The sequence below is a fragment of the Canis lupus genome, chromosome 2 (assembly GCF_003254725.2).
Source record: "Canis lupus dingo isolate Sandy chromosome 2, ASM325472v2, whole genome shotgun sequence".
Classification (NCBI taxonomy): Eukaryota; Metazoa; Chordata; class Mammalia; order Carnivora; family Canidae; genus Canis; species Canis lupus.
In genome coordinates this window covers 80,262,899-80,286,341 of record NC_064244.1, presented here as the reverse complement: position 1 = coordinate 80,286,341, position 23,443 = coordinate 80,262,899, and the positions used below count along the sequence as shown (strand labels likewise).

The 23,443-nt window shown below is 38.3% G+C and overlaps 1 protein-coding gene across 1 annotated transcript in view; it reads left to right on the top strand.

Moving 5' to 3' along the window:
* Window positions 1–23,443, top strand: part of SPEN (spen family transcriptional repressor) — a 95,064-nt gene that overhangs the window by 52,163 nt on the left and 19,458 nt on the right. The window contains exons 4-8 of the mRNA XM_025447169.3: window positions 11,399–11,559; window positions 14,036–14,236; window positions 17,827–17,978; window positions 21,710–21,835; window positions 22,484–22,597. Coding sequence (XP_025302954.3) covers window positions 11,399–11,559; window positions 14,036–14,236; window positions 17,827–17,978; window positions 21,710–21,835; window positions 22,484–22,597 — 754 coding nt within the window. The remainder of the gene's footprint in view (window positions 1–11,398; window positions 11,560–14,035; window positions 14,237–17,826; window positions 17,979–21,709; window positions 21,836–22,483; window positions 22,598–23,443) is intronic.

Here is a 23,443-nt window from a genome sequence, read left to right as displayed (position 1 = left end):
GTAAAAAGCTGTTAGGAGTTTCCCTTTTTATCATGTTTTCCAAAATCAAGTGATACTAGCTTCCTCTTGAGTCAGATTTTCAGAAATCTACATTTTTTTCCACATTTTTTTCTGTAAGTTTCAGAGTTGTTCAAATATTTTTATAAAGTAATATATTAGTAATAAGAACAGTCACTTTAAAGGATTCCACATTTCATTTGGAGCTTAAAATTAGCATATTGCTTTTCAAAAGAAGGGAAGACAGATAATGTAAGCAAGGTTTTTTAGCCTTGGCATTATTCACTGTTCACAGATCATCCTTTTCTGTGGGGCTCTCCTGTCCTGTGTGCTGGAGTATGTTTCACAGCATCCCTGGCCTCTGTTCATTAGGTAGAAGTAAGCTTCACCTCCACCCTCAGTTATGACAACCAGAAACGTCCTATGATGGAGGGCACCGATAACAGGATGCATGAAATGCAAGACTTGTTTTTGTTTTTACAGGTATCCATGATTTTTATTTATTTATTTATTTATTTTTAAGGTTGTTTTTTTTTTTAAGATTTCATTTATTTATTCATGAGAGACAGAGAGAGAGAGAGAGAGAGAGAGAGAGGCAGAGACACAGGCAGAGGGAGAAGCAAGCTCCAAGCAAGGAGCCCGATGTGGGACTTGATCCTGGGTCTCCAGGATCACACCCCAGGCTGCAGGCGGCGCTAAACTGCTGCGCCACCGGGGCTGCCCGTATCCATTTTTTTTTAAGATTTTATTTATTTATTCATGATAGACACACAGAGAGAGGCAGAGACACAGGCAGAGGGAGAAGCAGGCATCATACAAAGAGCCCGAGGTGGGACTCGATCCAGGGTCTCCAGGATCACACTCTGGGCTGCAGGCGGCGCCAAACCACTGCGCCACCGGGGCTGCCCCGTATCCATGATTTTTAACTCAGGTTATTAGTGTTAAAGTTCTGGAACATTAGAACAGCCATTAGCATTCTTAACTAATTAATGAAACATCAAAGAAGAAAGAAGGAACCTTGGCAGTTTGCACTAAAGTAATATCAGAAGTTTGCATTTTATTCTTAGAGACCGAGTTATTTAATACCTTCATTTTATTGGAGTTACTTTTCTTTTCTTTTCTTTTTTTTTTTTTTTTGGAGTTACTTTTCAAAGACAGGGCAGGCAGGGAGGGGCAGAAAGGCGTCTTCTATAGAAATGGGTATGGGTAAGAGCTCTTTATGTACTTGCTATATGCTAGGCGAGGTGCTTGAGCATTTTATAATCAATCCTTGTCACATCCCTCACATTTACAAGAAAACTAAGGAGTAGAGAAGAAGTAATTTAACCAAAGAGTTATGTCTAATTAAAAAAAAAAAAGGGGTTTCCTGGGTGGCTCAGTGGTTGGGCATTTGCCTTTGGCTCAGGTGGTGATCCCAGGATCCTGGAATTGAGTCTCATGTCAAGCTCCTGCTTCTCCCTCTGTCTGTCTCTCTGCCTCTCTGTGTGTCTCTCATGAATAAATAAATAAAACCTTAAAAAAAAAAGATGCCTATGACTAGAAATTGATATATTGCTCTTAAAAAAAGTTATTTTTAAGCAATCTCTACACCCAACATGAGGCTCAAATTCACAACTCCAAGATCAAGAGTCACAGTTTTTACTGAATGAGCTAGGCAGGCACTCCGATATATTGCTCTTACTTGGATAGATACTGGTGGGACAAGAGGGTCGAGACAAGGGAATGAGAAGGAGCAAGTAGAAAATTAGTTTGGGGGATCCCTGGGTGGCGCAGCGGTTTAGCGCCTGCCTTTGGCCCAGGGCGCGATCCTGGAGACCCAGGATCGAATCCCACGTCGGGCTCCCGGTGCATGGAGCCTGCTTCTCCCTCTGCCTGTGTCTCTGCCTCTCTCTCTCACTGTGTGCCTATCATAAATAAATAATAAAAAAAAAAATTAAAAAAAAAAAAAAAAAAAAAAAAAAAAAAAGAAAATTAGTTTGGGGTCAAGTTGTAAAGGGTCCTCTCTTGAAGAATGTGGACTTTACCCGGCAGATATTTGGGAGCTATTAGAGATGAGTGGTCAGAAGTAGGTGGAGAGTCATAGACCCCTACCTAGAGTGAGCAGGACCTTTAAAGGTCATGAGGTCTGGTTAATTCACTAGAGAAATTAAAGTTGAGAGAGACAAAATGAGGTGTCTTACTCTAGACCATAGAGATGAGTATTTCCTTCCTTATAAAAAACAGGTATAATACAGAGGTTAATTCAGGTTAAATCAGAAGTGGAAGTGTTGAAAATAGAAGTGGGATCACTTCAGATTGTCTATTAAAGTAGTGACTTTTTGCTCTTTACTTTCTGGGCTCAGGATCCTTTTTCTTTTCTTTTCTTTTTTTTTTTTAAGATTTTATTTATTTATTCATAGACACAGAGAGAGAGGCAGAGACACAGGCAGAGGGAGAGAAGCAGGCTCCATGCAGGGAGCCGGATGTGGGACTCGATCCCAGGTCTCCAGGATCACACCCCAGGCTGCAGGCGGCACCAAACCGCTGCGCCACTGGGGCTGCCCTCAGGATCCTTTTATATCAAATTATGAGCTTTAGTTTGTTATAAGTAATATCTATTGACATTTGCCATATCAGAAATTAAGACTTTTAATTTGAAATTTTTGTTTATTAAGTAATTTGATATGACTCAGTAATTTGAATAAAAATCATTTCATTTTTAAAAAGATTCTTTCTGGGGAATCCCTGGGTGGCTCAGCGGTTTGGCACCTGCCTTTGGCCCAGGGCGCAGTCCTGGAGTCCCGGGATCGAGTCCCGCGTCGGGCTCCCTGCATGGAGTCTGCTTCTCCTTCTGCCTGTGTCTGTCTGTCTGTCTGTCTCTCTCTCTGTCTATCATGAATAAATAATAAATAAAATCTTTAAAAAAAAAGATTATTTCTGAGAGGGCACATGTGCCAGTGGGGGAGGGGCAGAGGGGAAGGGAGAGAATCTTTTTTTTTTTTTTTAAGATTTTATTTATTTATTCATTAAAGACACAGAGAGAGGCAGAGGCAGAGGGAGAAGTAGGCTCCCCACAGGGAGCCTGATGTGGAACTCAATCCCAGACCCCGGGGTCACGACCTGAGCCAAAAGCAGACACACACTCAACCGCTGAACCACCCAGGTGTCCCAAGGCAGAGAATCTTAAAGGGATTCTGCGCTAAGTGCACAGAGCTAGATGTGGGGTTCAATCTCACAGCCCTGAAATGATGAATTTAGTGGAAACCGAGAGTCAGACATTTAATTGAGCCACCTACATGCCCCGAGCAAAAATCAAAAATTTTTTTTTTTTTTTGCAAAAATCAATTAGAAGGAAATACATTTGGAACACCTGGCTGGCTCAGTCAGGTGTCAGTCAGACTCTTGATCTCAGCTCAGGTCTTAATCTCATGGTTGTGAGTTCAGGCCCAGCGTAGAGCCTACTTTGTTTATTTTTTCAAATCCATTCATTCATTTATTTATGATAGACATAGAGAGAGAGAGAGAGAGAGAGAGAGGCAGAGACACAGGCAGAGGGAGAAGCAGGCTCCATACCAGGAGCCCAACGCAGAACTCGATCCCGGGACTCCCAAGACCACGCCCTGGTCCAAAGGCAGGCGCTAAACCGCTGAGCCACCCAGGGATCCCCAAGCCTACTTAAAAAAAAAAAAAATTGGGATGTCTGGATGGCTCAGCGGTTGAGTGTCTGCCTTTGGCTCAGGGAGTGATCCCGGAGTCCAGGGATCAAGTCCCGCATTGGGCTTCCTGCATGGAGCCTGTTTCTCTCTCTGCCTGTGTCTCTGCCCCTTTCTCTGTGTGTGTGTGTGTGTCTTTCATGAATAAATAAAATCTTTTTAAAATTAAATTTTAAAAATTAAAAAAAATTTTTAATTGGGCAGTGCCCAACCAGAAGTAGTTTGGAGTGTTGCACCAATAGGAGCTAGGGGAAAGGCTTTTTATAGAGATAAGGTGGAAGCAAAGCAAGCGAATCATTTGATCAGTTACAGTGTAGGCATTTGCCTCACCTGGAAAAGCATCATTCACTGTGATTGTCCTTAGGTTTGCTTTTTTTATTTATTTATTTTTAGTTTTTAAAGATTTTATTTATTTATTTGAGAGAGCATGAGCTGAGGGGACGGGCAAAGGGAGAGAGAATCCCAAGCTAACTCCATGCCGATTGCAGAACTGAGTATGGGGGCTTGATCCCACAACTGTAAGATCATAAACTGAGCCAAAATCAAGAGTCGAACTCAATTGACTGAGCCACCCAGGCGCCCCTGGGTTTGCTTTCTTAACATGAAGCATCTATAGGGTTAACTTTTGGTTTATTTACATAACCTGCTAAGGTATTGGAACCACCTCAGTCTCATGGCCTCTTTGCTTAATTAACAACTCTCTTCCAACCCCTCCTCCTTTGGTCATCCTCTCACACACAAGAGAGTAACCAAAAATTCAGTATTAGTGCACTATCACAAAAACTCATGGGTTGTAATGTCAGGTCTGAAAGAATTGTTTTTGCTGTTCATTTTGTTTGTTTCTCCAAGTGAGACTGAGGTTCTGCTGATGGCTACAAACACAAATTTAAGACCCCTGAGAATATAGCCCACTAGGGAGACAGCAATGATGACTGTCAGTTGCATAATGCTAAGAGACTGAAGTATTCTCCTTAGGGCCCTGTGAAACCAAACATGTACCTGAAGGGGCATCAGCCTGTTTTAGCCAGGTGGCTTGTTGGCTAATTTCTTGTATGTGCTATAACATCAGAGGTGCGATCTACGTATACAGCAGGAAGTATTTGCTGTGATACACTGTTCAGCCAATAAGCAATCTAAAGCAATTCTGAGGGCACCTGGGTGGCTCAGTCAGTTAAGTGTCTGCCTTCAGCTCAGGTCATGATCCCACACTGGGCTCCATATTCAGTGGGGAGTCTGCTTCTCCCTCCCTCTCTCCCCTTGGCTTGTGCTTGCTCGCTCGCTTGCTATCTCTCTTGCTCTCAAATAAATAAATAAAATCTTTAAAAAGGTGTGCGGGGGGCGGGGTGGGCAATTCTGTTATCTAAAACCACCCTGGGGGAATGCCTGGATGGCTCAGCGGTTGAGCATCTGCCTTTGGCTCAGGGTGTGATCCTGGAGTCCTGGGATCGAGTCTCACATCAGGCTCCATGCATGGAGCCTGCTTCTCCCTCTGCCTGTGTCTCTGCCTCTCTCTGTGTCTTTCATGAATAAATAAATTAAAAAATAAAAATAAAAATAAAACCACCCTAGTAAGAAATTCTAGGAACGTTTGTTGTGTATCTGTGGCCTCAGTGATAGATTTAATGACAATTACCAGGGTTAAGGAACATTGTTTTCCTGTGCCTTAAAAGAGAGAGAAAAAAACAAAACAAGTAGGGGCAAAAGAAAAGCAAACAGCAAGAAAAGGCCAAAAGAAATAAAGATTTCATAGTGGAGATGAAGATCTTCATTCCTGATTTTGGAGGAGCTGTTCGCCTCAAGATTGTGTTTGCTTCTGGAGAGAGACCTCCCTAGCTAAGTTTAGATCTTCACCTGGAGTAATATAACTATTTTTTAAAACCAAAAATAGTGAGACAAGTGGCATCGTTTTATTTTTTTGCTAATCTCTTTAAAGTCTGGTCTAATCAGATAGCTAGGTTCTCCTAACTACTCCTGTATTCAAACTGTTATTATAATTTTTGTGTGAGGTAGAAGAAGATCTGGCCTCACACAGATATGTAATTGAAATAAGGAAGACCTCACAGACCTCCTGAAAGGACTTTGGGGATCCCCAGGTCCCTGCAGCCACATTTAGAGAACTCCTGCATGAAAATGATAGGATTATCTTGAAAATTTTGACCTGTAAGAAATTGGATGTAGAATTATTATTACCTGGTATGGTGATACATCCCATTAAAGAAATTACATGATTTTTCCTTCTCATTTGATGGAAGCATGAAGACAGTGTTTTGAATTGCCAAAGCCTGATGGAAAAATCTGCATTTTACATCTTTTTCCCCCTCTTTATTCAAGTTTGTATATTATGTAGAGAGAAAATTATTAGCTGCCTGATAGAAGAGAGGTTGTTGGAAAATTGATATTACATCTGCTTTTAACAAATGGTCCCTCTTAGCTTTTAATTGCAAAGTTTTCTAGTTGCTTTAATTGTTCCTTTTTCCTTTTATGCCAGATTTTTGTTTCTCAACTTAATTTGGTTAAATGCTTTTCAATCTTTCAGCTTTAAAAAACTAACAGATAAATATTTACCATAATCAAATGTTTACAAATACAAGGATCCAGATGTTAATGTCTGTCATTGATGAACAAATTTAGCCTTGAGTCATCTTATAAATAGTATCCCAGTGCGTTGACATTTTCAGTGTGAAGAGTCAAATGCTCATTGTAGTTCTGTATATAAAATGGGTGTAGGAACAGGGATAGTTGATTATATGACACTATAATTTGAGGTAAGAGAATCCTAGCATCCTGATTTCTGCTCTTATTAATAATTATGTAGAGGTTACCACCCATTGCCAGAGGGCCTTGTCCCTTCCCTGGCAGCCTGGGCCCTATAGACTGTGGCAAAGGCAGATCTGCCAGATGGGGATTTTAGAGTTACAAGGGGATTCTAGAGCTGCAGATGCCTCTCCCTGCAGCCAGGGTAATGGCTTACTGATGCAGACACCTGCATTGGAATGGAGCTGGTCCAGCTGTGGTGGGGGCAGCAGAGTTCCAGTAGGGCTCAGGAATGTGGGCTTCTCCCCAAACTGTAGCTGCTGTGTGGAAGACGAGGGAGCCTTTGCCACAGGTTATAACTGGGCACTGACCAGCATCTTCCATATGATTTTGTTGGGAGGCCACCTGGTTTCATGCACTAAATTGCTCATACAACTGCACTGCCAACTCATGTACACTTTAGTACCGCTTATGTTTATTCCTTTTTTTAGAAAATTATTTATTTTAGAGAAAGCATGTGCGTAGGTAGATGAAGAGACTCTTCAAGCAGACTACCCATGGAGCCCCATATAGGGCTCCATCTCATGACCATGAAATCATGACCTGAGCTAAAATCAGTAGTCAGATGCTTAACTGACTGAGCCACCTAGGCACCCTGATGTTTATTCTTTTTTATCTGCTTCCGAATAAATTGCCGTTTGTAATTTCTATATTTTATTTTTCCCTTTTATTGGTAAAATGTTCCTATAAAATAAAGCTATTTGCCATTAAAAAAAAAGAATTGGGATGCCTGGGTGGCTCAGCGGTTGAGTGCCTGCCTTCAGCCCAGGGCATGATCCTGGAGACCTGGGATCGAGTCCCACATCAGGCTTCCTGCATAGAGCCTGCTTCTCTCTCTCCTTAAGTCTCTGCCTCCTCTCTCTGTGTCCCGCATAAATAAATAAAATCTTTTTAAAAAAATTGTTAAGTAACTAGTTGCTTATTATATTTTTCTATTATGGAAATTTCTATCAGATCTACTTCTTAGTTTTCTTAGTAATCTATCTTTAAAAAAAAAAAAAGATTTTATTTATTTGAGAGAGAGAGAGACTATGAGGGGAGCTCAGCTCAGGGCTTTGATCCCAGAACCCTGGGATCATGACCTGAGCCAAAAGTAGCTGTTTAACTGAGCCACCCAGGTGCCCCAGTTTTCTTAGTAATGTTAATTAAAAACTATAAGCATATATAAGAAGTAATTCATTGTAGTTGTCTTACGGGCTTAGGAAAAGTGTTACTAGATTTTTTTTTTTTTTAAGTAGGTGCTACACCCAGCACAGAACCCAGTGTGGGGCTTGAAATCACAACTGTGAGATCAAAACCTGAGCTGAGATTAGAGTCAGGATGCTCAATTGATTGAGCCACCCAGACACCCCATTGCCTAGATTTCTTTTAAATTGTTTTTATCAAGGTGCCTGGGTAGTTTTATTTGGTTAAACAGCAGACTCTTGATTTCGGCTCAGGTCATGATTTAAGGGTCCTGGGATTGAGTCCCTGGGTCGGGGCTGCCCACCCAGTGGGGAGTCTACTTGTCCCCCCTGCCCCCCACATTCACTCTATCTCAAAATCTTTAAAAAAAATTTTTTAATTGTGTTTTTTGTTTTTTCAAGTTCTTTTCCATTTAGAACTTTAATTGATGTTGAAAATGTAATATGATGTGACCAGGTAAATTTAAAGTTTACTGTCTTAAAACTATTGATATACCATCATAACTACTTGCAGGAGAGAGTATGAGCAAGGGGGAGGAACAAAGGGAAAAGGAGGAGCAGACTCCCTGCTGAGCAGGGAGGCTGATGTGGGGCTTTATCCCAGGACCCTGAGATCAGGACCTGAGCCTAAGGCAGATGCTTAAGGACTCAGCCACCCAGGTGTCCCATTAGATTGGAACAGATTTTCATTCATTACTGTTGGCCTTCAAGAAAGAACTATATATAAAAAAGAAAGAAAGAAAGAAACAACTATATACTATATATATCATTTGCCTCCCGCCCTGAAAGATTTATTTATTTTTTTAGAGAGAGCACACACGAGGGAGCAGAGTTTGAGGACAGAGGGCAAGGAAGAGAGAATAGAATCTTTTTTTTTTTTTAAAGATTTTATTCATTTATGCATGAGAGACAGAGAGAGAGAGAGAGAGAGAGGCAGAGACACAGGCAGAGGGAGAAGCAGGCTCCATGCAGGGAGCCCGACGTGGGACTCGATCCCGGGTCCCCAGGATCACACCCTGGGCCGAAGGCGGTGCTAAACTGCTGAGCCACCCAGGCTGCCCGAGAGAATAGAATCTTAAGCAGTCTCCATGCCCAGTGCGGAGCTGGACACAGGGCTTAGTTCCATGGCCCCAAGATTATGACCTGAGCTGAAAATAAATAAGAGTTGGATGTTTAACCTACTGAGCCACCTGGGCACCTTTATATCATATGCTTTGATGAACTGTTGTGATTCTTTAGTTTTAACAAAATTATAAAAACAGGAATTTTTTATTTTTAATTTTATTTATTTTTTTGGAATTTTTTAAAATTAAAAATGGTAGGGCTCTTCTGGGCACTTGGGGTTCCTGTCAGTTTAATAGGACAGGAAAATATTTGGGGGTCTAAATTTGTGCCCCCATTTTGATTTATTTTTTATTTTTTTATTTTTATTTTTTGTTTTTTTTTCCCATTTTGATTTATGATCTTAAAATCTATAGTATGTTTAGTTAAACTACACTGGAAATGCATATTGCAGTTTAGATTAGCATATTGAAATGTGAACCCAGAAGTGAAGTCATTTTATCATTTTGTAATTCATTTTAAAAACTTTCCCTCTTTGGCGCATCTGGGTGGCTAATTTATTTGAGTGTGCACAGGTAAGGTGGGGGTGTGAGGGGAGGAGCAGAGGGAGAAGGCGAAGCAGACTCCCCACTGAGCAGGGACCCCCCCCCCACATGTGGAGGCAGATGCTTAACTGATTGAAACACCCAGGCACCCCTCACCTGCATTTTTATGATAGAGGCTTATATAGAACTTGGTGTTTGTTGCCTCACTGATTGTTTCAATAGCAGAAATTCTGCTCTTGCCCATATTTATTTTACCCCCTGTTGCTAAGGAATTTTGGTGTTTATAATAGTGGCATTATTGTAATTAAAGTATTTTTCTTAATTTTTTTTTTTTGTTAATGAGTCATTGGAATTAAGCTGGTAATCCTATATAACATATCCTATACTGTAATCATATGGTGGCTTCCCCAATACTCTTTATTACTTGTAGGACTTAATACATATAACAAGGATTTTTGTGCTAAAAGACAATTTTATTAATCCTTAATTTGAATGAAAATATAGTATCCTGTTTACTTATTGTTAGTAACACTACCTTTACTGAATGATCTTAAAAAAAAAATCTTTTTATGGAGAAAACTGAAGCCTAACCTCACATGACAATCTGCAGTCCTATCTTGAGGCTTCTATCCCAAGTAGTTTGTATTTTGTAACTCAGTTATGTCCTTTTAGATCTTACTAGCATAGGTTTTTTTCTCTGTGTTTCAAACTTCAGGGAGCTCTGATAACCTTGTGATGTTTTCATCTTTTGCCTTAGCATCTGAGAGCTAAACAAAAATGCTGTGTAAATTCTTAGAATACCCTGTTTTCTTATAATATTTGTTTATTTCTTAAAAAGCAATGGCAAATTTGCCTTAGTTCGTTGAGTTGGATTTATTTATCTGGCTGGTTTAGAGATTGTCTTGACAATGAGAGCTGTGGTTTTAGCCCAGATGATAAAAACTATCAGGTCTTTCCTCTAGTGGGTATACTTGAGGTGAATTAACCACCCCTCCCCTGGAGTTATTTGCTTAAAAGATAAGTCTTCCATGATAGGGAGGGAAAAGTGTAGAGCAAAATTTTAGAAGCCTGTAAATAAATAGCAGATCCTGTAAATAGTTTTTTATTAATATATTTGAGAATGCTGTAACAAAAGAAAACCATAGCAGTCTTTTGCACATCCAGTACTGAAAAGAGACTTTCCTATTATTAGGTATAATAAACTTGTTTAAATATATCTCTCTCTTAATCTGAGTGTGTAGGTAATATTTTCTCCTTGTCTTTCAACTGTTTGCCCCTTTGAGGATTGTATCAAACTGAAGAATAATAAATTCTCAATTTCATTGACTCATTTCCCACATTACTCAGAGGGAAAGAGCCTAAACCAACAAGACTCAAGTAACTTACATAATATTTCTTCATTAATCCCTCAAATACTTTTAAATTACCTAGGAATTTATTTAGAATACTTTTGTTTTCCTCAAAATTAATACACCCCTAAAATGGTGGTGGTGGTGGTGGTGGTGGTGGTGGTGGCAGCAGTAATAATAGTAACAGAGCAGTGCCACTTCATTTATTGATGGTGTCATATTCCAAACCCTATAAACCTGTGGGTTATTTTATTTAATTTGTAACCCTGCAAGATAGGTACTTTCCATTTTATTTTTCCATTTTATTTTTTTTTAATTTCCATTTTATAGATGTAGAAACTGAGGCTTAGCAAGAGGTTTCTTGTCCAAGGATACATGCTTTATATCTGAGATTTGAATTGAGGTCTCTGAATCCAAAACCACATATTCACTATTCTTTTATTATTATTTTATTATATTTATTATTAGTCTTCATTCAGAAAAAGTTGTTCACATTTTGCACAGAATGAAACATTTGTCTTTAGGAGGGCATGTGGTAGTAAAATATCGTTACTTTTGCTTCCATGTTTCAGGCTGGTGTTTGCTCTGTTTTGCCTTCCAAGGTGGGAGTATGAAGTAGATGTGGAGAGGGAAGGGTGGCCAGAATCCCAGACCAGAAATGTATATGGTTGCTTTTAATTATTTCTACCTGTTGATTTTAAGAAGTTTTACATGATACTCATTCTGTTTTTGTTTTTGTTTTTGCCCTTCTCCAGCACTGATTCCAGCAGTAGTTCTAGCGACGACTCTCCCGCCCGATCTGTTCAGTCAGCAGCCGTCCCAGCACCTACTTCCCAGTTGCTTTCATCCCTGGAAAAAGATGAGCCACGTAAAAGTTTTGGGATCAAGGTTCAGAATCTTCCAGTACGCTCTACAGGTAAAAGTTTCTGTTGGTGTACTTTCATCTGCTGCTATTGGGGGGAATGTGAGACTGAGCAACTTAAATTCTGTGCTTTATGGTGACAACAAGCTTTCTTCTTGTGGTTCATTAATACTTAATTCCATGTAAGAAAAAGCAAGTGATGATTATAACTCTATGTATATGAAGATTGCATGTTACTTGTATTTACTATATATGCATACATATGTATGTATATATTGTGCACATTGTATGTACATACATACACAAAGACTGGTGCGTGTTATATAAAGAAAGCACTTTTATTTTTTTATACTTTAAATATGCTTTCTGGGTTAGGTATTTTGATACAGGGAAATTTGATATGAAATTATAGAAATACTATTATCAGTTGAATTTGTTATATCATCCTGGAGTCCTGTGTTCTGTGAAAAAACTTTGAACATAAAATTATGATAGGAAACCCACTTCAAAATACTAACATTTTAGGGGCCTCGGTGGTTCAGTGGTTGAGTGTCTTGCCCTTTGGCTTGGGTCATGATCAAGGGGTCCCGGGATTGAGTCCCACATCAGGCTCTTCACAGAGAGCTTGCCTCTTCCTCTCCCTCTCCCTCTCCCTCTCCCTCTCCCTCTCCCTATGTCTCTGTGTCTCTCAAGAATAAATAAAATCTTTGAAAACAAAACAAAATAGTAACATTTTAAATGAGGAAAATAATGAATAATGGTAAAGTTTAGCATAAAACTATACTGAAGTCTTTACTCCTGATATTTTTGACAACGGACCATGCTATACTGTTATTTCTACATTAGACATATTGAGCATGTAAATAACTGTTAGTAGATGGTCAAACTAACAAATACCAAACTTAGTATTTCTAAGATAAGCTCATTTCAGTGATTAATTAATTAGTTAATTAATTATAAGATTAAAAAAAATTTTTTTTGTTTATTCATGAGAGACAGCAGAGAAACAGGCAGAGGGAGAAGCAGGCTCCATGCAGGAAGCCTGATGTGGGACTCGATCCTGGAACTCCAGGATCACTGACTCCCTGAGCCAAAGGCAGATGCTCAACTGCTGAGCCACCCAGACGTCCCTATTTATAAGATTTTATTTAATTGTTCATGAGAGATGCAGAGAGAGGCAGAGATGTAGGCAGAGGACTCGATCCCAGGACCCTGAGATCACACTGAGCCAAAGGCAGACGCTCAACCACTGAGCCACCCAAGCATCCCACTTAAATTATTTATTAAAACAGCCACTAAAAACCTATATACCAGGTTTGTGAATGGAGATACTGAGGGACAAATATTGATGAGCTTTTGATTTAGATTATTTAGTTGTTTAGGAGTGGATGAGAGTAAAATTAGCTTGTCTTTCTTTACAATTTTAATTTTTATAATGAAGCAAATTAACACAAGACTCCCTAGATGGGTATGATTCATCTGTAGAAGGCCTTAAAGTTATTAGCATGTTACATGCTGCTTCCCACACAATTTTATCATTGACGTGATGCTTGGAAAGCTAGAAATACAGCTTGCTTTCTCACGTCTTTAAAAATTTTATAGATGTATATATGTATATGTGTATATAAAATTTTTATCATGGAAGTTTTAAACTTAACCAAAAGACCAAAAGTAGTAGTAGCAAAATAAATACCCCTTACTCCATACCCCAGATTTAAAAATTATCAATTTTGTCAGACTTGCTTTCCATTTTCCTTCTTTCCTGTTCTTTTCTTTTTATAAGTGAATCCTTGATGTTCTATCGTTTCATACCGACTTAAAGATACATACTTTTTTAGTTGTCTGTAAAATAGGAGGGCATTTTTTCTTATAGCCACAATATCATTCTTATCAAATACCCAGTGTGATAATTTTCCAATACTCTGTTTATTTTCAGAATTGTACAGGGGTCTCTAACATGCCATTTTAGAGTTATCTTATCTGAAAGAGAAATGTTTTAATGCTAACAAAACTTAAGTCAAAAATCAAGCTAGGGGGCAGCCCGGGTGGCTCAGTGGTTTAGCGCCGCCTTCGGCCCAGGGCATGACCCTGGGGAACCCAGGATCGAGTCCTATGTTGGGCTCTCTGCATGGAGCCTCTGCTTCTCCCTCTGCCTGTGTCTCTGCCTCTCTCTGTGTCTCTCTCCCTGTGTCTCTCACGAATAAATAAATAAATAAAATCTTTAAAAAAAAAAAAAAGCTAGGGAATCCCTGGGTGGCTCAGCGGTTTAGCGCTGCCTTTGGCCCAGGGCATGATCCTGGAGTCCCGGGATCGAGTCTCACATCAGGCTCCCTGCATGGACCCTGCTTCTCCCTCTGCTTGTGTCTCTGCCCCCACCCCTTCTCTCTTTCTCCCTCTCCCTCTGTGTCTCTCATGAATAAATAAATAAAATCTTTAAAAAAAAATCAAGCTAAAGATTTTGTAGCTTACTTATTAAGTTGTAACTAAATTAAAGAAAAATAAACACCTTGTTTTTTTGGGGGGGATTTAGATACAAGCCTTAAAGATGGCCTTTTCCATGAATTTAAGAAATTTGGAAAGGTGACTTCAGTGCAGATCCATGGAACTTCAGAAGAGAGGTATGGTCTGGTGTTCTTTCGGCAGCAAGAGGACCAAGAAAAAGCATTGACTGCATCAAAAGGAAAACTTTTCTTTGGCATGCAGATTGAAGTAACAGCATGGATAGGACCAGGTAAGAAAAAGGAGGCTAATTTTTAGTATAATTTGTATTTACACTTATGAAAAGGCAGCCTCTTCTGAATCTTGGTGTTCTTCCAGCTTTATTTATTGACATATTTCCGAAGTCTTCTATTTTAAAGACTGAGTACATTTGGTCAAATGAATGAAATTATATTTTGGTTAGGGAGGGTAAAGATCCCTTCCTGTAAGGGAAAAATGCTGACATCGAAGAGTCTGGAAAGTGTAGTTTTTAGCCCTTGTTGAGCCCTGCCTTCCCTAAAGAATGAACTAACTGAGATAAGGATATAGTTCTTTGGAGAATGACATCAGAATTACCTTGAATTAGAAAACAGACTACTTGTTCCGCTTATTTGAGGGGCTAGTTAGACCAGTTTTACTTCTGTTATGCCCAGCACAAATGGGATCTGTTGTTCTAGTTTCTATGACCTTGAAAGATAGTAACAAAGAAAATCAGGATTAAGTCTGAGGAGTGTGACCCACTGAGAATTTCAAGGGGACCGTTTATTAGTTTGAACCTGCCTGTAAGACCTATTGTAAGGCAGAAAGTCTTCTGAAGCATGGCTTGGGTCAGTGTTTCTCCTGTTTCAGAACCACCTATAGTGCTTGTTTAAAATGCAGACTCCTTGACCCTGTCTCAGCATAATTTTCAGAATTCACATACTCAAGTTAGGAAACTCCTGATTTATAACAACTTACAAGTAAATTTGTGGAGGAATAAACAAATGTTTAAATTATGCAGTCACATTATGTAGCTGAGACAGACTTTAAGATTAAGACTTTGAGGGGCACCTGGCAGGCTTAATCTGTGGAGCATATAGCCCTTGATTTCAGGGTTGTGAGTTCAAGCCTCATGTTGGGTGTAGAGCTTACAAACAAAAGACTAAAACCTTGAGTGGAATTTATAGGGTAACCATAGCCCATTCTCTTGGAATATTAGTTTATTTGACAATTAAAGGGAAAAAATTGAATTTCCCTGATGAAAATGTATAAATGATATTTGTATATATTAAAATAGGCACAGAGTTTTTAGAGGGAAGACTGCAAAATGTACATAATTTTATGATAAACACAGGAATTTAGAGGGATTATTGGTTATGCCCTTGCATTCTCTCCTCTGTCAAGTTTGAGACATATTGGCCTAAGTTATACTGAACTGAGTGCAACTCAGGAGTTCTTATTTATCACATTTAGAACAAGTCACAATTGGCCTAAAGAATAATATTTAGAATGTATAATCCATATAGTTTTTAGAGCCATGCATAGTTAGTTATTAAGTAGCTGGGAATCTAATTTGGGGCATTATTAATAGATGGCCCTCAGATCTCCAAGTGATAATGCTAGCTTGACATTTTTACTGTAAAATTTTTTTTACCTAATTAGTTACTAGCACCCAGGATGTAAATTAGGCTTTAACCACACCCACCATTGGAAGATTTTGAGAAGATTGGTTGGTTCAGACATTGGGAAAGCTTGAAGGTATTTTTCCCAGTGGGACAGCATGAGACATTTATTGAATGGGATATTTGAAAGCAATGGAATGTTGAGTATGGAGACATGGTTGGAATTATGTTGTTGGATGGTTAAGTCATAAATGTTTTGTATTGAAATGTATGGAGGTGATTGTTTCCTTAGGTCAAGGACCTCTTGGAATTAAAAAAAAAAGATCTAAATCTAAGAAGCCCATCTTTGCAGATAGACCCCTGGTGGCTTCTAAGATTATGCTTTCTTAATCCTGTGTGGAGCATTGCAATCCAGTAAACATGAAAATTCGGGATAGTAGAATTTTTTCAGTGATACATAGGCATTAAGACTTAAACTGATCATGAAGATTAAATAGATTACATGTGGAAAATACACTTTATAAAAATCTTTGCTAAACTGAATTTCTGGTTTTGAAATGTTTACTGAGCTATATGGTGTAAATAAAACAGGTATAGATTTGAATGGTTGCATTCTGCCTTTTGGAATAAAAAGCTGAAGATATTTCTGAATTATTTTTTCTTTTATTTTTCTCCCCTTTAAACATTTTTTTTAAATTTTTATTTATTTATGATAGTCACACAGAGAGAGAGAGAGGCAGAGACACAGGCAGAGGGAGAAGCAGGCTCCATGCACCGGGAGCCCAACGTGGGATTCGATCCCAGGTCTCCAGGATCGCGCCCTGGGCCAAAGGCAGGCGCTAAACCGCTGCGCCACCCAGGGATCCCTTTTCTCCCCTTTTAAATGAAGTATTCCTAAATATGTGCCCTCTGTTAGGTAGTTTCAAGAAGACCTAGTTGATCTGGAAATGAGATCTCTCCCCGGAAAATACAATGAAAATACAGGATAGAGTCAAGCACATGAGCCCTGGTGGTTTTCTGGGTCCACCTGACTCCATGAAAGTACATATTCCTTTTTTTTTTTTTTTTTTAAAGTACATATTCCTTGATGAGGCTAGAAAGATTAAGCTGAGCTACCATTAGAGCTATGAAACTGAAATCAGGAGTGAGGTGTGTACTGTGTGAATTCACTCAGCAGCTCAGAAGTTGAATCTTTTTAATATCTTTGTTGTTGACATCAGTAATATGCAGTGCACGGACTTAAACACTTTGTTTCAGTCAAGTCGATTAAATACTAACTTTTTTTGTATGGCTTTGTTTTACATTAAAAGAGAGAGAACATATAGGCATATAGGCTGTGTTACATAGTTCTTATTGACGAAACATTGAATGATCTGCTGTGGACCAGGTTTAGAAATTGAGTTTCAGAGAAAAGACATGGTTGAATTAGACACTGAACCAGGGCTTTTGATCATAAGAAATAGAAAACATAGGAGTCCTTGAGTCTCCTCTTGTTTGTCATTGGGGACCTTGCAGTAGCAAGTTTGTAAGTGCTACTTCAGTCAGTTTTCAAACAGTTATTATTCTTGTATCTAACAGTTGCTACATTCAGACACTTGGGCTGTGTTAATTAGCATGACAAATGTAAAATGCTATTTTCTAAAATGTTATAAAGTAAATTAAGTAATGTAGCTATTTTCAGTTGAGTTTTATATGTGTTTCAGATTGTAGTTTTATACTTCCCATTGAGAGCCTGCTGCATAATTTCTGGAACCTAAGATTAGACTTAAGTAATTACTATTTTTGTTGGGGTTTAAAATCTATTTCTGTGTCAGTGATTATTTTTAAAACAAATCAATTTACAGACTGAAATTCAGTCCACTTTTCTGTTTTAAAGATCAAAGAATGTGTTCCTTCCCCCTAAGTTTTGTTGACAAGTTTGTTTAGCCTTTGGAGTTAGCAAAAGGCAGCTGTTTCTGAAAATGTATATTTAATTTTTTAGATTGTATGATATTCAAGCCCAATATTTTAGAGACTTAGCTTAAGTGTAGATTTTCCCATGATATATAAATACACATTAAAATACACTTTTGTTGGGGCACCTGGCTGGTGTTCAGTTAGTAGAACATGCAACTCTTGATCTTTTGATTATGAATTTGCAGCCCCTCATTGGGTGTGTAGAGATTACTTTAAAAAACAAAACAAAACAAAACAAAACAAAAACCTCTTTGCTTTTTTACCCTGCCCCCATCCCACTTAACAGAAACAGAGAGTGAAAATGAATTTCGTCCTTTGGATGAAAGGATAGATGAATTTCACCCCAAAGCAACAAGAACTCTCTTTATTGGCAACCTTGAAAAAACCACTACTTACCATGACCTTCGCAACATCTTCCAGCGCTTTGGAGAAATTGTGGTATGTTGTTTTTTTTTTAACAGTAAAAACAGTTTTAGATCTTTGTTGTAAAACATAAAGCATAGTACAGATTATATTTGGAAAGGTGTTATTTACATGGTGTAATAAATACTTTGCCCTATGTGTTTTTAACTCCAGCTAAAAAGATGATGCAGGAAAACTCATTGGGGAACTGTTTTATGTGTGTATGTGAAACTATATAATAGGTATTGGTCTCTATTTTGTCTGTCTATATCTATCTATCTATCTATCTATCTACCTATCTATCTATCTATCTATCTATATTTTTTTAAGATTTATTTATCCATGAGAGACCCAGAGAGAGAGAGAGAGAGGCAGAGACACAGGCAGAGGGAGAAGCAGGCTCCATTCAGGGAGCCCGATGTGGGACTCAATCTCAGGTCTCCAGGATCAGGCCCTGGGCCGAAGGCAGTACTAAACTGCCGAACCACCCAGGCTGCGCCAAGATTTTATTTACTTATTCAGGAGAATGAGAGAGAGAGAGAGAGAGACCTGCGGAGAGAGACAGGCAGAGAGAGAAGCAGGCTCTATGCAGGGATCCCAGGATTCCAGGATCACGCATCCCTTTCAATCCATTTTTCTTATTTTTCTTTGTCCATGCTGTCTCTAGTCTTGTGAGTTGGAAGGGAAATAAAGAGAAGAAAATATGTTTGTAAGAAAGAAGCAGCAGCTTTAGTGTATGAATATTGTGTTCTCATAGTGCACTTCAGACTACCTTGGGGATTACTGGAATGTGGATGTCATGCTGGAAGCTCAGTTCTATTTTGAAATTTTAATTAGAATCACTTTTTATATTCAAGTCATTGTTAAATTTAGGAATTTGGAGGGGTTTTTTTTGTTGTTGTTGTTCTTATGACTCAAAACTGGAGTCCCTTTCTAATGAAAATAGTTTGGTTAAGCTTTGTACCCTTGGGATATATATACTACTTTGTTTTATATTTGAAAAAGTAGGAAAATTATTTCTGTCTCTCTAATAACAGCAAAGAAATTGCTATATAATTTTGAACTTTGGAGAGTAAAAAAAATGTTCTGGGTAGGAGTAATAATTGTTAATCTTTCAGGGGTGTGTATGCACGCTTGTGCACGCATCCAGCTATCCTTATTTACCGTGATGTAAGCAAAAATCCTTATTTTTTTAATGACATAATCTAGAGAATAAAACATTTGGGCTTGGGATCCCTGGGTGGCGCAGCGGTTTGGCGCCTGCCTTTGGCCCAGGGCACGATCCTGGAGACCTGGGATCGAATCCCACGTCGGGCTCCCAGTGCATGGAGCCTGCTTCTCCCTCTGCCTGTGTCTCTGCCTCTCTCTCTGTGTGACTATCATAAATAAATAAAAAATTATATATATATAAAAAAAACATTTGGGCTTGTAGCTGATCTAAACCTCATAGGGAGTAGAGGTGAGAGAAGTGGTTGGTAGAAAGTTAAGAAAAAAATAAGATATATATTTAGAGAAACAGCAAAACATACATTTTCTTTTTCAGTTATTTTAATTTAAGTTCTTTTATCATATCCTCTAATTCCAGCTGTGCTGCCTGCTTGGATGAGTGACCTGGAGTTCACTTGCCTATGTGGGCTTCAGCTTTTTTTCTTTTTGCAGTTACCTAATATTTAATTTGCTCATTGGCATTTATGAGTCTATGAATTAATATAACTTTCAGGCATATATTTTTTTAAGATTTTATTTATTTGAGAGAGAGAGAGCACAAGCAGAGGGAAGGGGCAGAGTGAGAGGGTGAAGCAGACTACCTGCTGAGCAGGGAACCCCATGTGGGGCTCGATCCCAAGACCCTGGGATCATGACCTGAACTGAAGGCAGACACTTAACCAACTGAGGTACCCCCAAACATACTTTCATTGGAGGATGGCTGCTACTTTGAATTTTGAGCGAGTATAAGAAGTTACATTTGGACACCTAGATACATTTTCATGAACAGAGTTGCTGAAAATGGAGTGATTACTGAGTTTTAAGAGCAATGCTTCTCAGCATTCTGTTTGAAAACCTCACTTCATCACATTTCCAATTGTTATGAGGGTGACTTTTAATGACACACAAACTTTGGGGAAATGGTCTGCTGTTTATTGATAACAAATTATGCTATAGCTAAAAGAACCTATGTAAAAAAAAAAAAAAAAAAAGAACCTATGTGATGAATCTGAATCTGGAGACCATTTCTCTTAAATGGAGTTATCCTCAGTTGTTACTTTCTACATTATGGTGAAAATCAGCCCCTATTTACCATTACCTAAGTAGAACTATTTTGAATATAAATTACTGCTTTTTTTTTAAAGGTCTCACTAAACAGCTCTTTAAATGCATTTTTCATTTTGCTCTGTTTCAGCTTTTGCTTATTGACTCATGACCCTTAATGAGGCTTAGGTCATCACAATACTTTAGATATTGTGATTCACAGAATTTTTTAGATAATCACAATATGGGTCATTATTGAAGTTTTGGTATTCTGGTGTCTGGTTTCTCCGGACCGGTTTCATATGTAAGTAAGATTTTTACACCACCTTGTCTAAGCAGGCAGGACCAGAGTGTCAGGTGTGAGTACAGATTTCAAGCATTCTGAAGAGATGGGGTTAGGGGTGTCTGACTGGCTCAGTTGGAAAATCATGTGACTCTTGATCTCAGGGTTGAGTTTAAGATCCATGTTGGGTGTAAAGACTACTTAAAAATAAATAAGTAAACTTAACAAAGAAATAAAGAGATAGGGCTGTGACTTTATAGAGCATTTCTTTAATCTAGGGATGGTGTTCTGATACATCTTCACAAAGTAGTTGAGTATTTATATATTTCTTCATTCTGGATATGAGAGATTATTACCATATATACCAGTCACCAGGATTGGTTCCATTAGATATACTGATAGAGTGAGTCTTCTAATTTAGGATCTCATATTTTAAGTCACTTTTTGAAAACTTGATTTCTTTACCATTCATGCTTTTCTCATATATTACATTTTAAATGGCCTGCCCCTAGTAAGGATTTTAAATTTTTGCAGAAGGGAATTACAGTTGACCCTTGAACAGCATGGGTTTTAACAGCATGGATCCACTTATATGTGGACAATTTTCTTTACAATTTTCTTAATAACATTTTCTTTCCTCTGGCTTACCTTAAGAGTATAGTAATAATAATATATACAAAGTATGTATTAATGGACTATTATCTGCAAGGCTTCTGGTCAACAGTAGGCTGTGAATAGTTAAGTTTTGGTGAGTTAGAAGTTATATGTAGATTTTCAACTGCCTTGGGGATTGGTGCCCTAACTCCCTCACTGCCACCACATTGTTGCTCAAGGTCAACTATATTTCATAGGTTTTTGTTAAATAGGCTCCCTTTTCTTTATTAATCTTCTCTGTATTGTTCCAGTTTTAGTATATGCACTACTGAGTCAAGCACAGCCTTTTTTTATTCATAGATTTCTCTTAATACAGGTATTATGGATTTAAAATTTTGAAGTTGTAATTTCTTTCCTGCAAAGAGCTTCACATAGGAAGGTTTGCATGGTTGTGACTCCAGATGCTGTATTGTGTAGTCTTTCAGGCTATTTACAGCATTTCAATAAACAATTTTAACTAAGAAAATGATTTTTGGGAATTATGACTGTTTTGAGAAATATGCACTTCATTTGGGTTTGGTTTATTCTTATTTATTTTCCTGTTGGCATGTCACTAAGTGATACTCATTGGCTTTTTCAGGATATTGATATTAAGAAAGTAAATGGAGTCCCTCAGTATGCATTCTTGCAATACTGTGATATTGCCAGTGTTTGTAAAGCTATTAAGAAGATGGATGGGGAGTACCTTGGAAATAATCGCCTCAAGGTAAAGGACTTTGCATAAGTTATTATGATGTTATAATTTAGAAGTTTTTTTTGTGTGTGTCTGATTGTTTAAAATGGCAGTACAGTTAGATAATCGTATTGGTGATATAATTCCATCCTCATCCTCCTATATTACAAACTGAATTAATACTTGCTGGGGCGCCTGGCTGGCTCAGTCTGTAGAGCATGCAACTCTTGATCTCAGGGTTGTAAGTTTGAGTCCCACGATGAGTTGTAGAGATTATGTAAAAGATTTTGGGAACAATCAAGTGTCCAACTCTTGGTTTTGACTCAGGTTGTGAGATCGAGCCCTGTGTTGGGTTCTGTGCTCGGTGCGGAAGTCTGCTTGAGACTCTTTCTCCCTCTTTCCGTCCCCCACTGAAATAAATAAATCTTTAAAAAAAAAAAAAAATCTGCCTGGGAAAAAAATGGCTAAGTGCCCAGAGTCCATAAACTAAAATCTGATGAATTAATACTCGCTTACCCTAGCAGAATTAGTTTTGTGTAAATTTCTATTTGATTTTATACCAGATGGTTGCCCCTTGGGATGATGCTGGATAAGATTCCTACAGAAGATAGGTTTTTTTCAGAATTCTATAATTGAATAATTGGTGACTTTACTAATAGAAAGTTTGCTTCTCCTATCTAGCTGGGTTTTGGAAAAAGCATGCCTACAAACTGCGTGTGGTTAGATGGCCTTTCTTCAAACGTGTCAGATCAGTATTTAACACGACATTTCTGCCGATACGGGCCTGTGGTAAAGGTAGGTGGGAGGTTTTGGTGTTGGTGTCCGGTTGCTTCTGACTGTGTTCTTGGTATTCTGTCCTTTCAGCCCCAAGTTTAGTATTGTTTTCTTCTTTAATAACTCCTAAGTTGTCATAGAAAGGCATCAGCATCTGTTAGTTTATGGTATGCAGAAGTATTTTGTAAAACTATTCTGAACTAGCCAAGATGATGAATTTTGAAACTAATTTGCATAATACTGTTAAATAGAATGTTTCTTAGGGGTTTTTATAATTTTATCTCATTAAAATCAGCCTATTTATCTAGTTATTCACATTCACACTAATATGTAATTAGACTTCATTTTAAAAAAATACAATAACAACAACAAAGAAGATGACTTTAAAGGGACGGTCATACAACAGAATACACATCTAACCCATGTTGGCAATGTACCCTACCCACACACAGCAGTAGGAGGTTCTCTGGACCCCGTTCCATTATGTGAAAGTAGAGCTTTGAACTCCTTGAGAGCAGATTCCCACTGTGATGGGTGTGGCACATAATGTCAGCATTTCTTTCAGTGTAGCTTTGATTGTTGGAAGAAACACACGTCATAAAGACTGCTGATGTAAATTAAAAATCCAGGAGCTTTAAGATAATAGTACTTATAACCAAAATTTACTGAAATTTATTGTTGATTCAGTGCTCTACGTTGCTTTCTCTCGTTCAAGGGTGTTGGTGGTTTTTTTGTTGTTGTTTTTGAGCCAAAACTACAAGAATGCTTATTCGAGTATAGTATAGGACTCCGTCAACATGGAAAATAAAGTAAAATACAGAAAAACAAAATAAAGGCATGATCTACTTCAAGTCATGATATCCACGA